This window comes from Pan troglodytes, chromosome 21 (genome assembly GCF_028858775.2).
Source record: "Pan troglodytes isolate AG18354 chromosome 21, NHGRI_mPanTro3-v2.0_pri, whole genome shotgun sequence".
NCBI lineage: Eukaryota > Metazoa > Chordata > Mammalia > Primates > Hominidae > Pan > Pan troglodytes.
Genome location: NC_072419.2, coordinates 56,122,728 through 56,139,559, shown reverse-complemented (window position 1 = coordinate 56,139,559; position 16,832 = coordinate 56,122,728). Strand labels below are relative to the sequence as shown.

The 16,832-nt window shown below is 42.1% G+C and overlaps 1 protein-coding gene across 7 annotated transcripts in view; it reads right to left on the bottom strand.

Annotated features, from left to right (window-relative positions):
• Positions 1–16,832, bottom strand: part of SLC9A8 (solute carrier family 9 member A8) — a 79,198-nt gene that overhangs the window by 39,678 nt on the left and 22,688 nt on the right. For all 7 annotated transcript variants that reach the window (XR_010154284.1, XR_010154283.1, XM_514716.8 and 4 more), the window contains exons 4-7: positions 12,798–12,856; positions 7,264–7,347; positions 2,726–2,827; positions 1,561–1,595 (exon numbers count right to left, since the gene is read on the bottom strand). Coding sequence is in view for 5 of the 7 variants with exons in the window: in XM_514716.8 (XP_514716.3) it covers positions 1,561–1,595; positions 2,726–2,827; positions 7,264–7,347; positions 12,798–12,856 (280 nt within the window). In the remaining 2 variants the exon portion in view is untranslated. The remainder of the gene's footprint in view (positions 1–1,560; positions 1,596–2,725; positions 2,828–7,263; positions 7,348–12,797; positions 12,857–16,832) is intronic.

The following is a 16,832-nucleotide window of genomic DNA, read 5'->3' as shown; positions in this document are numbered from 1 at the left end:
TCTGCATGGTATTTGTGAAAAATTGAGCAAGTTGTCGACATTGAAAAACTGGAAAATTCCCTATAAAAATCTAGAAACCCAGCCTCTTTTTGAAAAAAAAGTATTTAAAATAGCCACCAATTCTGGGCCCAGATTTCCACATGGTAATCATGAGTTGGCGCTGAGAAGTGGCTGTCCCTTCATACAGGGTGTGTTCTCCCACTGGCCGCTGCCCCACGTCTAGACTCACAGCTGGCCAGCTTCCCTCTGTTAAGTGCTCTGCCAGGCCCTGCGGCTGTGTGGGTTTGCAACCCCAGAGCAGTCCCCATCTGAGGGATCGTCACTTTCTAACAGCAAAGGAAACTTCTGCACATGGAGAGGAAAACACTACCCGGCTCTAAGTCAGTGTGTCTACAGGGCAATTCCTTTCCTGTCCTCCACCTGAACATCCCAACCACTGATTCAATTCAACTTCACAGGAAGTTATCCAGCATTTTCTGTATCTCTAACCAGTTGCCCCCAAAACAAGTGGAAGGTTTGAATACTGTGATACCTTCCTTTACTGGGCATTTCTTTTTATTTGCAAAATACCTACCAAACACAGGACATCAGTTCTGCTTTATTTCCAACTCCCATGGAATAGGACTACTTGTTTATGTATCAAAACTGTCTTACAACAAAAGCTCCAAAATTGTCCTGGGCTGGGGTGGGTGGTGAGTGGAGGTAGAAATAGCATTGGATTTGTTATCAGAGACACAGTTCCCATGAAAAGGGCTCCCAGATTCTAGTCCCAAGCTGCTAAACTGCTGCTAAATCCTGAAAGCTCTGACGGGCCCCACGGCAAGGATCTGGGGACGAACATGTGACCCTGCTGCCCAGCTCCCCAGCCATGTCACAAGACCAAATGCAGACACACTGAGCAAGGCTGTCCGCTCTCAGAGGGGGGAACCCAGACTATGCTCAGCATGGGCACTTTTTCAGCACTAGATCTGGTACCTTCTGAGAGACAACTGCCTCAACCTAGTGAGGTTGCTTCTCACTATGCAATTCTGGGAAATCCTGGACGGGGCTCATGGGAAGTGCTCACGGGAGTGGCTTCAGATGGAGGGGCTTTCTACAATATCCACAATAGAGGTCTTGGCCCTGCTTCCCCCACCACAGGCTTCGTGGGAATCCCAGAGGAAAGTTTCTCCGTCACTCCCCCTCTCCATCTCTAATCTGTCAAGAAGACTTTTTGTTACGGTGACTGAAAAGTCTTGTAAATAATAAGAAGACAATGGTACAGTGTACGCGTGCACACAGGCAGGGCAGTTAGCTGAGCAGAGTTACTCCCTCCCAAGCTTAAACTAAATCATTCCAATCAGCAATGCCCCACTAGGGATCTTCAAAAGTCTTTAGGATAGTTTTGATTCATTTCAGAGATACAAATTAACTCAGAGTAAGATTCTATGGCAGAAATCCTTACCAAAAATAAATACACAGAGAGAGAACAGAACAGTACCACACCCAGGAAGCAATGTGGAGAAACATTTCCCCTGTCTGAAAAGCAGTCGCATGGGTGTTACAGTATGAAGGATTTACCTGTCTGTCATGTTGAGTTTAGAGATTACATCAGCCTGTAAAATAAAACACACAAACACACAGACACACACAAAAAAAACCCTGGAGAACAGCCAAGATTTAAATGTCCATTAGTGCTTTATTAAAACTAATAAGGACATTAATCTTCAGTTCCCAAACCACTTGAAAAATAAAGGCTCCTAAGCCTTAGCTGAAACATGCATTCCATCAGCATGCAACGAGAGTATGGAAAAGAATGGTACATTCTTCAAGCCCAATTAACTGTAGTTTCCTTAAGTTTATTCTTACTTAATACTAGAAGCTGAGCAATGAAGAAAGCTGCATGACAGACAGATTTATTCTGGTGCCATCAAAGCTGCAATATAGGTGAAAATCCGATGGAATGGGCTTTGGCTATTGAGAGAAGAAAGCAGCTGATGTGTTAAAGAAATCTGCCAGTCACTCAGATACCTGACCCTCAACTTAATTTTCAGAACTGAGACAGGCAAACTTTCTGCAACTGACAATAAAGGAAAAGAATGTGACATGCATGGACATGCATAATACAAAACTACAGATACTACCTTCCTAGGGATGTTTGGTCTAAATTAATTTGAAGTCTAAAGTAGAGACCACCCAACTGATGCCACTGGGAAGTGGTTTAGCAATTGTGGAAAATCCAGAGTATATAATTCTACAGGTAGACAGCTTAGAATTGAGTGAAGAGATTCAGCATCACCTTTGATTTTATTATTTCTCCAATGCCAGCAGAAAAGCACATCTTTGATTTTTTAAATACAAATTTTTATCAAAAAACAGCATTCAACCCCAATTCAGTCTACCTGACAACACAACTGTTTGAAGTTCTTGATGGCATATATTTGGCTTCATTTTTAGGTATTCTAATTTAAGACAGTATTGGTTTGCAAATAAACTCAAATACTTTGGGGGGGATTATGGAAAAGATTTACTCAATTCCAGACACCAAAGGTCTTGGAGGACACTTTGAAACAATTTAGCATGCCTCTACTGTGCCTCATATGAAGCTAGGATTTCCTTCCAGAAGGAATTTACCTTAAGGGTGAAACCCAGGCCCCACAAAGTGGCCCCATTTCACCTTCCCACCTCCCTGCACTAGCTCTAAGAATGTAAGACTTTCAAAGTGTTTCAAAGATGATTTTCTTACCTGACCCAGAAAATAAATTCCTCCACCTACTACAAAAGCGGAGATTGCCGTCCCAAAAACAGCAAACAGGGTGATGGAACCAATATTTTGAAAGAAGTTACCCTGTTTGAAAGAGCAGAAATCAGGGAAATGGTTAGAAAAGCCATTCCTGTCAGTGAAGGCACGGCCTGCACACCTGGCCCTCCGTGCAGACTTGATTCTCTGTAAAAGGCACCACTGCCCATCCTGTGTGGCAAGCTGGGAGCCTGGGAGTCTTCCTGCACCCCCGCACTTACTGCAGTGTCCCATCACTCACACCATCTTTCATCTGGAACACCGCATAGCTTCGCACAAGTCTCCTCAACCCCCCAGGGCCCCTTTCCCTCCACTCTCCCGTCTTTCCAGAATGATCTTCCCAAAAGACAAATCTGATTGTGCTGCCTTCACCTGGACCCCTACTTCCACTTAAAATGCAGCTAGCCCCCACCCTGAATGATTTGACTCCTGGGGAGGCCTCTGGGCTCATCTGGCACCATGCTCGCCTTTGTTCTCTGGGTTCCAGTCCCACTGGTGGCTTCGAGCAGGTTGTGCTCCCTCTTTGCTTGTTAAGCTTTCATCATCCCAAGATCTCAGGACATTTCAACTCTTCCCAGATCCTAGTCTGTGCTCTCAGTGCACAGTCACCCTCTCTTGTAGCGGTTGACAAGACTGCAATTTTGCACTTATTCATGTACTGATGTCTTACCTTCCCATGAAGCTGCAGGCTCATTCTGGGCAATGACCCCACCTGCTTTCGCACAACACGGTCCCTGACATAATGCCCGTCAGATGGAAGATGCCCAACAGACAGGCACTGAAGGAATTAACTGTGTTTCACATCCAAAGTCCACACTATTAGGATACCAAGATACACTATCAGATATTCCTTTTTCCTGGCCAGGTCTTTTAAACAATTTTACTTCACTCTATTAGTATCATCATTAACTATGTCAGATAAAATGTTTCTATCTATACTTCACAGCATTTAAGATAAAATATTCAAGTCCAAGCAGCATGGTAGCATCTTTCAAATTTCCATAAAATTAAGGAAATTAAGCTATTTATTATAACCCTATGAACTCCACTTAGGAGCTACCAAGAGTCTTTGATCACCCCCGATTGTGGTTGTGAACAAGAATCTTGTTTTTAGCTCAGAAATCACCAAACCATGGACATCGAGACCTGCTATTTTAAAGCCCACTTGTGAAAGAGTGTCCTCAGCTGAACACTGACTGCCCCACTAAGCCCACCTCCTAGAAGCTGCAATTTTGACTTGGCTGCCTATCATCTGACATTCAATTCCTTTGTTTGGCATATCAGTCTTTACTGCACAAAGAATTTTAAAACACAATGATCTGGTTTTTCAAAACAAAGGGCTTTCAATCTATGAGTTGCTCTTTGCAAATCGCTGTTTTCTTTTGTTATTTAAAAACAGATTAGGCTGGGCTCGGTGGCTCAAACCTGTAATCCCAGCACTTTGGGAGGCCAAGGCGGGTGGATCACCTAAGGTCAGGAGTTCGAGACCAACCTGACCAACATGGAGAAACCCCATCTCTACTAAAAATACAAAATTAGCTGGTGTGGTTATGGGCACCTGTAATCCCAGCTACTCGGGAGGCTGAGGCAGGAGAATCGCTTGAACCCAGGGGGCCGAGGTTGCAGTGAGCCGAGTTCGCGCCATTGCACTCCAGCCTGGGCAAACAAGAGCAAAACACCATCTCAAAAAAAAAAAAAAAAAAAAAAAACAGACTAATCAGTTTTGACCTGTTTGCAGAGATCTAATGTTGATATAATTTATATATTTGGTTAATATTAATCTGGATCCTGAACATTTACCCAAATTAAAGTTACCATAATACAAGAACTTTCCTCTGCTACATAAAGCAAATTTATCTGTTTCTCTCTGACATAATTAACATCCTGTGATTTGTGTAATATTTGTAATTCAAAGAACCAGTTGCTGCCTAGCTAATGCATATCAACTGATGATAATCTTACTGTAATCTGTATTCTAAGTCCAAATTTACATTAGCAAATATCACAATATTAAAACAAAATATTCAAACTTTACTTCCTATCATCTTTGGGGGAGGGTAGAAAGTGGATAGAAGTTTCAGAAGTAGCATTTCATAATCCTATCAGTCCCTTTCATATAAATTGTCACATTTTCTGCTGGAAAGTCATCTTCAACAAAATGTTTTTCTAAAAAACTATTACTTTCCTCAAATTTTGAACAAGTTTCTCTTCCTTCCCTCTTAAAAAAAAAAACAGAAAATAAAAACTTTACATGCTCTAATATTCAAAATGTCATGTTTTTAAGTCAAAATCAAGTCAATTTCCTCAGCATGTTTTGAAATATTTTCATATCTGCTTACAGTTAAGATTTGTTTACAAAGTGAAAGGAAAGACATGGTGACCTTCAACTTATGTTTCCTTGTTAAAAATTATCTGATGTCAGTAACAGTTTGTAAGACTTGCGAATATTTTTTACATTAAATTTCCTTTTCACTTTTTCTTTGGATAGATGCACAATAAAATAATAACTTAAAAAAAATCTGGGCTGAACATCTTAATATACTTTTGTTTTAGTACAGGAAAATTAAAGACTTAATTTCTATGTTTTTACCAAACATTTCTAGACAAATCTAACTCATTTTTTAAAATTATGTATTTATTTTATACCATGTCAACGACAAATTAAGTTTATTTTTATTTATTTATTTTTGAGACAAAGTCTCCCTCTATCACTCAGGCTGGAGTGCAGTGGCATGATCTCAGCTCACTGCAAGCTCCACCTCCCGAGTTCAAGCTATTCTCATGATTCTCATGCTTCAGCCTCCAGAGTAGCTGGGATTACAGGCACGCACCACCACGACCGGCTAATTTTTGTATGTTTAGTAGAGATGGGGTTTCACCGTGTTGGCCAGACTGGTCTTGAACTCCTGGCCTCAAGTGATCCACCCACCTCGGCCTCTCAAAGTGCTGGGATTATAGGCATGAGCCACTGGGCCCGACCATATTAAGCTTAATAAATTATTATTACTACTACTGGTGGTAATATTGTTATTAATAATAAATGACATTTTTATCATTAATAACAAGCAGCAGCACTCCATTTATTTAGTGTGGTGGGTGGTGCTTTGCCTACGTTCTTTCATCTAGTGTGACTCTCAAAGCACCCTGGGAGGTAGGGTTTTGGGGTTTTTGGTTTCTACTTTACCAAAAAGAAACCTGCAGGGGGCAGCGCATGATTAGATCTGTGTTGTGTCTCTGGCTTTTCTCTCTCCAAGGGCTGGCCTAAACTTTCCAATCTTCACAGTTTTTTAAAAAATCACGTTCACAAAATAGCTGCTGTATTATTAATACTAGTATTTTAAGTTGAATCACTTTATTTTAAAACTTAAATACATTTATGTTTAAAGAAAACTCACAGACAAGGAAAAAACCATGCACGCACACAAGCAGGCTTAAAAGTGAGAAGCTCCTGCTCAGGCAGAAAGACTCACACTAGGGGACGAGTGTGGTGGCTCATGCCTGTAACCCCAGCACTTTGGGAGGCCAAGGTGGGTGGATCACTTGAGGTCAGGAGTTCGAGACCAGCCTGGCCAACATGGTAAAACCCCGTCCGTCTCTACTAAAACGACAAAAATTAGCCGGGCAAGGTGGCGTGTGCCTGTAATCCCAGCTACTCAGGAGGCTGAGGCAGAAGAATCACTTGAACCCACAAGGTGGAGGTTGCAGTGAGCCGAGATCATGCCACTGCACTCCAGCCTGGGTGACAGAGTGAGACTCCATCTCAAAAAAAAAAAAAAAAAAATCTCACACTGGGAGTTGCAAGGCAATGGCCGTCAAGGCCAAGCCAAAGCAGAGAAGTGGGTAGGGGCCAGTGCCACTGCTCGCCAAGACAGGGAGGCAAGAATGGGCACGCAACTGTGGGACTAGGCAGGGAAGGATGGGGCTCCAGCCTGGGAAGGAGAAGCTGGACCAGGGAGTGGGTGAGGAGCGATAGAGGTTGAGGGATGAAGGGGAATATCAAGCTGGGGTCTGAGGCCAGGGGAGGGCACCGAGAGGGAGACATGGAAGGATGGATGGGCCTGAGAAGGTTAGAAAGGCCCCAGTGGGGGAGCTGAAAGAAACAAAAGTCCTGGGGCACATGTCCCCATCGTCCCAGGACACAGTCTATCCTCTTTACATCTATCAGTCTGTGTCCAGGAAGACGAGTCAATGCATCATCTGTGAGCCACTTAACATCACTTCAGCCATCTTCCTGGGCAAAGCACCCATTTATGGCAAACACTGGCTCAGTGAGCCACACTGCCTGAAACCATTAAAGCAGCCAATTCATCATGTCTGCTCCTCTCCAGAAGTCAGGCACTGCAGTCCACCTTCCACTGAGCACAACCAGGAAGGAGCAGAGCTGCTGCTGCTGCTGCTAAATTATACCCAAGCTTTTAAGGAACTTGCCTTACAAACATGAGAAACTGTCCAGACCAAAGCACCAATGTGTGCCTGAGTCTCACCTTGTGTAATGAATATCCAGACTCAAAGATAATAGGGGGAAGCAGGAGGAGGAAAAACATGTTTGGACGAAACATTTCTTCTTCCTGTAAATAGAAAATGAGTATCTTAAGAGGCATGGAATTTGTGTAATTAAGAAATAAATTAATCAATAAAGAGCCAAAATAATTATTCTCTCAGGGCCTGGCCTAGTGGAAACATATAATGTTTAAATAACTACCTGATAATAAAATCAAGCAGAATGAGAGATTCCCCCACCAAAAAAAAAAAAATGAAACTGTATTTTATTATTTTTATCATTATTATTATTATTATTATTTTGAGACAGAGTCTTTCTTGCTCTGTTGCCCAGGCTGAAGTGCAGTGGTGCAATCACAGCTCCCTGTAGCCTCAACCTCCTGGGCTCAAGTGATCCTCTCACTTCAGCTTCCTGAGTAGCTGGGACTACATGTGCGTGCTACCATGCTGGGCTAATTTTTTTTTTTTTTTTTTTTTTTTTTTTAAGATACAGGGTCCCGCTATGTTGCCCAGGCTGGTCTCAAACTCCTAGCCTCAAGCAATCCTCCCACCTCAGCTTCCCCAAATGCTGGGATTACAGGCATGAGCCACCATGCGTGGCCAAGACAAGGATTTTAAAGGTGATCAGTGAAAAGAAACAGCACAACAAACTACTTCCAAACACACATACACAGTAGTATGTTTTTTATTCCTTAGTACAGAAAGAAAATTAATCTGAATACAGAAAATTTCAATTCTGGTTGCAGACTTTCAAAAACAACTCCACAAATTGGAATCCTCCAGGAAAAAGGTAATGGCAAGCCCTAAAACAATCCACTCAGAGGAACAGTAAATCCTATATATGGTTAAAATAGCTCTGCCTTCTTTCTGCTTATCACAGACAACTCTGCCATTTTCCAAAGTCTGATGTGATAAAACAGTCCACACTGGATGCTCTTTCGACTTGAGACTTCGATACAAAGACAGCCCCTTACCATGTGTCTTGCTATAAAATACCTGAGGCTGGGTAATTTACAAAGGAAAAACATTTATTTGGCTCATGATTCTGCTGTCTGGAAAAGTTCAAGACTGGGTATCTGATAAGAACCTTAGGCTGCTTCCACTCATGGGGGAAGAGAAGGGGAGCCAGAGTGTGCAGAGATCCATGGCAAGAGAGGAAGAAAGCAGGGGCGGGGATGGGACCAGGCTGTTTTTAACAACCAGCTGTATAGGGAACGAACAGAGCAACAACTCATTCACCTCCCTCCCCCAGCAAGGGCATCAGTCTATCCATGAGGGTCCACCCCCATGACCCAAACACTTCCAACACTGGAATCAAATTTCAGCATGAGGTTTGGGGAGACAAATGCCCAAACCATAGCACCATGCTTCCAGATTTGATTATTAAGTGCCACTATGAAAGGTGTTTCTAGAATACAGCCATCTTTGGAGGGGTGAAACAATAACAATTTCATTTTCTATATTATTAATATATCTCTCTAGTTGTTGGTAGAATTTTGGGGAAATATATATTGGTCCTCAAGCCCAAAATGGTTATGTGTAATACACAGTCTATTTAAAAATGCAAAATCAGGCCCTTTTTCATATGAATATTTTCCCATGTCACAATTTTGACAGTCTGATTTCTTGTCAAAATGCCTATTCCAAAGAATGCCTAAATGTATTCTTACAAATGTACAGCTGTTACCATAAAGACTAAAAGAAATTCAAAAAAGGCTCAAAATAGAAGCAAATGATGACTTCTGAAATGCCTTATTAAGTCTTAAAATAGCAGCATGTACAACAAGCTCAAGCTCATGATTCAGACTGGGACTGTGTGAAAAAAAATGAGCCGAGCTCTGTGTTTTACGGGGCAACCTATTCTCAGGATCTGTGCAGCAGGACCACTATATACAGCCTTTTGGAGGTATAAAAACTAGCCCCCCCCACCCCAGGAAAAAGGAGAATCTACCTATAGTGGGGTTATATAGTGTCCCCCAACCCCAATCACAATTCATGGCCACCAGGAACCTCAGAGTGTGACCTTATTTGGAAATAGGGTCTCTGAAGATCTAATGAAGGTAAGGATCTCGATGACCTTACACTGGATAAGGGAAGGCCAAAGGCAGCAAACATCGACTTGTAAGAGACAGAACAAGGCACATAGACACGTGGAGAAGAATGCCATGTGAGCACAGAGACAAAGACAGGAGTGATGCGGCCACAAGCCAAGGAAAACCGGGGCCACCAGAAGCTGGAAGCTGCAACAAAGAATTCTTTTCTAGAGTCTTTGGGAGGGAACCTGGTCCTGTTGATACCTTGACTTCTCACTTCTGGCCTCCAGAATCGTGAGAAAACAAATCTCTGTTGTTTTAGGCCACTTAGTTTTTGATAATTTGTTACTGCAGCCCTTATGAACACACTGCCTTTCAGGGAAATAGTGTTACAGTTCCTTTTGGCAATGGCTCCCCCAAAATGCTCTGAGGTGATTTTAGGTGGCACTTGAGCAGTGTGTGTCAAATACCACTGACCTCATGGATTGAGAGAGTCAGCCCCTTTTGATTATTTCTTCAGGCCCAAATAAATCCAAGACACCTTAGGATGGCAATACCGCTTCTAAGGGCTCTCTCCAACGTGCTGATCTCCCTCGACAGAGAGCAGACTTGACCTCTGATGCTTCAGCAGGCATCTGTACTACTTCATTTTTATCATGTTTACAAAACAATATTAGTTTCTGAATTGAAATAGTACTGTAATGTTGCCTTGAAAATAAACATGGCCAGGCGTGGTGGCTCATGCCTGTAATCCCAGCACTTTGGGAGGCCAAGGTGGATGGATCATGAGGTCAGGAGCTCGAGACCAGCCTGGCCAATTTGGTGAAACCCCATCTCTACTAAAAATACAAAAATTAGCCGGGCGTGGTGGCAGGCACCTGTAATTCTAGCTACTCAGGAGGTTGAGGCAGGAGAACTGCTTGAACCTGGGAGGCAGAGGTTGCAGTGAGCTGAGACCACGCCATTGCACTCCAGCCTGGATAACATAGTGAGACTCTGCTCCCCACCACTCCCTAGCAAAAAAAAAAAAAAAAAAGAAAATAAATATATAGGCCATGTGGCTCAATCCTGTAATCCTAACACTTTGGAAGGCCAAGGTGGGAGGATCACTTGAGCTCAGGAGCTCGAGAACAGCCTGGGTAGCATAGTGACATCGTGTCTCTACAAAAAATTTTTTTAAAAATTAGCCACACCCAGGCGCAGTGGCTCACACCTGTACTCCCAGCACTTTGGGAGGACAAGGTGGGTGGATTACTTGAGGTCAGGAGTTCGAGACCAGCCTGGCTAACATGGTGAGACCCTGTCTCTACTAAAAATACAAAAATTAGCTGGGCATGGTGGCACATGCCTGTTCTCTTGCCCAGCTACTCAGGAGGCTGAGACAGGAGAATCACTTGAACCCGGGAGGCAGAGGTTGCAGTGAGCCGAGATCGTGCCACTGCACTCTAGCCCGGACAACCAAGAGAGACTCTGTCTCAAAAAAAGAAAATAAGAAATAAATAAATAATTTATATATATATATACATATAATTAAAAAGCAAGTTGATAGAAAAATATTAAGCACATGATAATACAGGTAGAAGGCAGACCCAGCAGGTCAGTTTGGAATCAGAACTTCAGGGAAAGAAACCACCAGCTCCTCTTGTTTTTCTGACTTCCCACTGCTCCCTGCACATCTGGTTTCCAGGCAGGTATCCTGCTTCTCACTCTGACTCTCCACAAATGCAGGCTCCTCCAGGAAGCCTGCCCCAACTTTTTTTTTTTTTTTTTAGAGACAGGGTCTTGCTCTGTTGCCCAGGCTGGACTGCAGTGGTGCAATTATAACTCACTGCAGCCTCAAGCGATCCTCCTGGGCTCAAGCGATCCTCCTGCCTCAGCCTCCCAAGTAGCTGGGACTACAGGTGCGTGCCACCACGTCCAGCTACTTTTTCGTATTTTTAGAAGAGATGAGGTTTCACCATGTTCGCCAGGCTGGTCTCAAACTCCTGACCTCAGATGATCCACGCGACTCAGCCTCTCAAAATTCTGGGATTACAGGCATGAGCCACCGCACCCGCCCAAAATCTAACAATTTTTAATTGTTTTAAAGTCAATTCAAATTTTGATCTTTTTTTTTTTTTGTATTTTTTTAGAGACAGAGTTTCACCATGTTGCCCACGCTGGTCTCGAGCTCCTGAGCTCAGGTGATCCACCCACCTTGGCCTCCCAAAATGCTGGGATTATAGGCATGAGCTGCCAACACCCAGCCTTGATCAAATGATTTTTAAATCAGATCAAACAAAATGGGTTAGTGGGCAAAATCTACACATCAGGCTATATCCAGCCTAGGAATAGAAAAAGGCTCTTCAGTCATGACCCACTCTTGGGTGGTTAAATGTAACCAAGTAGCAGGAAGGCAGAGATCCCACATGCAATGCGCTCCAGTGGGGCCTCCCCAGCAGAGGTGTGTCTTATCACTCTCCAGAGCTCAATATACATTTTGAAAATTTATTTAATATATAAAATATTTCATTACTACTATTTATAACAGCTTCAAATTGTGTTTTACGTTAGTCTATAAGGTTTGTCTTGCTAATTTTACACTCTACAGTTTCACAGGTCAATTAATCCTAGCACCTAGGAGCTTCATCAAAGTAGGAAGGGCTTAAATGTGATCAATTTTAGCCATATAATTCTTTATTATTTTGAAATGAATCTTATTTCCCTCCACAAAATCAATTTTGTAGCATACTTGTTAATCTCGCCCTACTCAACATGGATACTCAAGTTTATGTTGAAATTCCAGTTTCATTGAGTACTTGCACCCCAGGATGATGTTCATACTCTAACAACCTCTTTAACACAAGGGTATATATATCAGCAAACTGAGGACGGGGTGGTATGGTGGAGAAAACACTGCATATTCAGGCCAGAGGGTTTGGACACAAGACTCCACTCGGCCACTTTCTTTCTAGCTCTGTGACACTGAATACATCCCAATCTCCCTGAGTGTCACTTTTTTCATCTGTAAAAACGAGGTGATGATATTACAATACCCAGACAATCCACCTCACATGACTGTCATGAGAATAACATGAGCTACAATATATAAAGTACTGTGTCTCACAGTACTGGACAAGTATGTTTTATTATCCTCAGTTGTCAAAATGGAATTGGGAGCAATAAACAGTATTTAATGTTTAATGCTAATTAGAGAATTTTCCTGCCTAAAAAAGTAGGTTAGTCTAGGATTACAAAAATGCCAAGTATAATAACAAAAAAAAAATGACATTGGCGCCCATGTTCACTTGAAACAGCATGAGACTTATGCTTTTGCAAAAACTCAGATGTAAAGGCATCAACCTGTATCTAATAAAAAAATTAAAAAGTAATGGGATATATAATATAATAATATAAATAACTCCACTGATAGCCAAGTAATTACAAAAAAGCCAGCATAATGATCAATGTTACTAAAATTAAGAACAACCAAACGGCAAACCTACCTTCCAATTCGCCAGTTTTTTAAACTCTATAATTTTTATAACTGCTCCCATGAGAATACCTACAAGAGAAAATGTAAACTTTAACATAAATTTAAGATATGAGAAAGATTACTCAAATTTAAGACATGACACAGCCTCGGGAGGTCCTGACGACATGTGCCCAAGGTGGTTGGGGCACAGCTTCGTTTTGTACATTTTAGGGAGACATGAGACATCTATCACATGAATTTCTCACTCACATCTCAGGCAAACACACTAAAATGAAATACAAAAGTCAGGCTGTGGAGGAGGAAAAGTATTTTAAAGCAAGACCCAAGGACACTCTGCCTGGTGAAGATTTACCGCCTATCATTTTTACTATATCCACCCATTTTCAATGTGAAATGCAGAGTTTACAAGCTAAGTTTGCCGTGTACTGTTTATTTCCATCATTTTCAAAAAAGAATCTATGATCACTTTCTCAGACTCAAACAGCAGTTCCATGTTGAATATTTAGCTAGAAAAACACAAATGCTGAAAATAACCTAAAGTAAAAGTTCTGTGAAATTCCTGGAAGAAAACAGACCATCTAAGTTCAGGCATGTTTCCATAAAGCTGACAGGCTCATCACTCTCATAAAGTGGCTACCAAAAATAATTCTCAAAGCAGCAGCATGGGCACAATTTATGATTGCTCTGCTACTCCCTAGATAAATGACTCTTAACCCTCTGTTGGTTCACCAGAATCACCATGGGAACTTTTTATAAAATAAAGACGCCCAAGTAGAACTCCAGACCTACTCATTGTAGGGTAGGAGTTCACAATCTCGGTAGGAGGTGACACAATCACAATCTCGGGTAGGAGGTGACACAAAGCAAGCCTGCAGGCCATTCCATGGATGCTTCAAAACGAAGACTTCACTTTCCCATGGAGGAAGGAGCTTTCGCCATCAACGAGAAGATGGAAGCATAGCTTACTAGGTGGGCAGGAGACAATACCAGAACACAGAAGTTGAGCAGGAAAAGGACGTGCACTAACACTATCTCAGGGTGGGTAGTTTCAGGTGAAGAGGGGAGATAAGTTCATTTTCACTTTATAAACCTCCATGCTATTTGAATTGTTATATAGTATTAAAAAATAATAAAATTATTTTGAAAAAGAGGAAGGACCCAAGACAAAATAAAGCTGAGCTATAAAAGGAGTCAATGAATACACATTCCCTTGCCAGGGGGCATGGAGCATGGATTCGAACCCATCTCCTGCTACAGTTCCCCAACAGCTCCCATGTTCTTATTTTTTCAGGTTGTAATTACATTTTAAGGAGCTTTTACATGTTTTATTGGCCAAATAGTATGCGGATACTATGTAAAATGTCATAAATAAGACAAAAACCCCTTTAGATCATACCCCACTTCCACCCCCATCTTCGTTCTCTCTCTTCCTGGCCCAAGGTAACAAACTATCTTGGAAAGTTTGGGAAATATTATATCAGGCCCTTCTCTATCCTCTTACATATATATATTTAACTGAACAGTACCAGGGTGTGAGTGTTTGTGTGTGTGTGTGTGTAAGTGTATGCATGGCACACCTGAGTGTATTTATTTATATAAAATTTATGGTAGTATAATGTATCATCCTACTACTTGCTATTTTGCTCAACATTAAGTCTTAGAGATCTAGTCAGGGATTATTATGTATAGATTTGCTTCATTCCTTTTAATAGCTGGGCAGGATAGTATAAAAATGCCACACAGAACCGACCGCGCGTGGTGGCTCACGCCTGTAATCCCAGCACGTTAGGGGGCTGAAGCGGGCAGATACCTGAGGTCAGGAGTTCGAGACCAGCCTGGCCAACATGGTGAAATACAGTCTCTACTAAAAAAATACAAAAATTAGCCGGGCGTGGCGGGCGCCTCTAATCCTAGCTATTCAGGAGGCTGAGGCAGGAGAATCGCTTGAACCCAGGAGGCAAAGGTTGCAGTGAGCTGAGATCATGCCACTGCACTCCAGCCTGGTGGACAGAGTGAGACTCCATCTCAAAATATTATATAAAATAAAATGAAAATAAAAATAATAAAAAATAAATTGAATAGATATTTTGGAAAAGAAGATATACAAATGGCTGAGAAACACATGAAAAGATGTTCAACATCATAAATCATTAGGGAAATGCAAATAAAAACTACAATGAGATACCACTCCATACCCACTAGGATGGTTATGTAAACCAGAGTATCTGAGACAAGTCTCAGTCAAGTTAGGAAGTTTATTTTGCCAACGTTAAGGATGACCACCCTTGACACAGCCTCAGGAGGTCCTGACGACATGTGCCCAAGGTGGTCGGGGCACAGCTTCGCTTTATACATTTTAGGGAGACATGAGACATCTATCAACAGTGTAAGATGTACATTGGTTTGGTCTGGAAAGGTGGGACAACTAGAAGCAGGGAAGGGGCTTCCAGGTCACAGATAAATAAGAGACAAACAGTTTCATTCTTTTGAGTTTCTGATTAGCCTTTCCAAAGGAAGCAATCAGATATGCATTTATCTCAACAAAGAGAGGGGTGACTTTGAGTTCTGTCCTTTGTCCACAAGGATTTTCTTGTGTACAAATTGAGAGGGAGGTATGTAACTTTTTTATCTTAGTAGCTATCTTTTTAGAAATAGAATGGGAGGCAGGTTTGTCCTAAGCAGCTCCCAGATTGACTTTTCCCTTTAGCTTAGTGATTTTAGGGTCCCAAGATTTGTCTTCCTTTCACAGTTATAATTTTAAAAATGAGAAATAAGTGTTGGCAAGGATATAGAGAAATTGGAACACGCACTCATTGCTGATGGGAATGTAAAATGGGGCAACCACCATGGAAAACAGTTTGGCAATTCCTCAAAAGTTACCTTATGACCCAGCAATTCTACTCAAAGAAACTGAAAACATGTTCATGTAAAAACCTGTACACAGATGTTCCTAACAGCAGTATTTCAAACAGTCACAGGGTGGAAAGAGGCCGGGTGTGGTGGCTCACGCCTGTAATCCCAGCACTTTGGGAGGCGCAGGTGGGTGGATTGCTTGAGGTCAGTTCAAGACCAGCCTGAACAACATGGTGAAACGCCGTCTCTACTAAAAATACAAAAATTATCTGTGCATGGTGGTATGCACCTGCAGTCCCAGCTACTTGGGAGGCAAGAGAATCGCTGGAACCTGGGAGGCGGCGGTTGCAGTAGGCTGAGATTGCGCCACTGCACTCCGGCCTGGGTGACAAAGTGAGACTCCGTTTCAAAAAAAAAGTGGGAAGAACCCAAATGTCCATCAACTAATGAGTGAATAAACAAAATGTGGTATATCCATACAATGTAATATTATTCAGCAATGAAAAGGAATGAAGTACTTGTACCTGCCAGAACATGGAAGAATCTTGAAAATACACCAAGTGAAAGAAGCCAGACACAAAAGACCATATATTTTACCATTCCGTTTATATGAAATGTCCACAATAGACAAATCTACAGGGACAGTAATGGTTGCCCAGGGATAGGGAGGAGAGCTAAAGGGCATGTGGTTTCTTTTTGAGGTGATAAAAATGTCCTGAAATTGACTGTGGTGATGGCTGCACGACTCTGAACATACTAAAAATTGTTGTACATTTAAAATGGGTGAATTGGCTGGGCGTGGTGGCTCATGCCTGTAATCCCAGCACTTTGGGAGGCTGAGGTCAGGAGTTCAAGACCAGCCTGGTCAACACAGTGAAACCCCGTCTCTACTAAAAATACAAAAAAAGTAGTTGGGCGTGGTGGCGGACACCTGTAATTACAGCTACTGGGGAGGCTGAGGCAGGAAAATCGCTTGAACCCAGGAGGCGGAGGTTGCAGTAAGCTGAGATTGTAGCACTGCACTCCAGCCTGGGTGATAGAGCAAGACTCCATCTCAAAAAAAAAAAAAAAGGTGAATTGTGTGGCATACAAAGTACATCTCAATAAAGCTGTTGCCAAATAAAAAGTACCACAGATTGTATGACTCTATTTCTTTATATGAAATGTCCAGGACAGGCAAATTCACAGACAG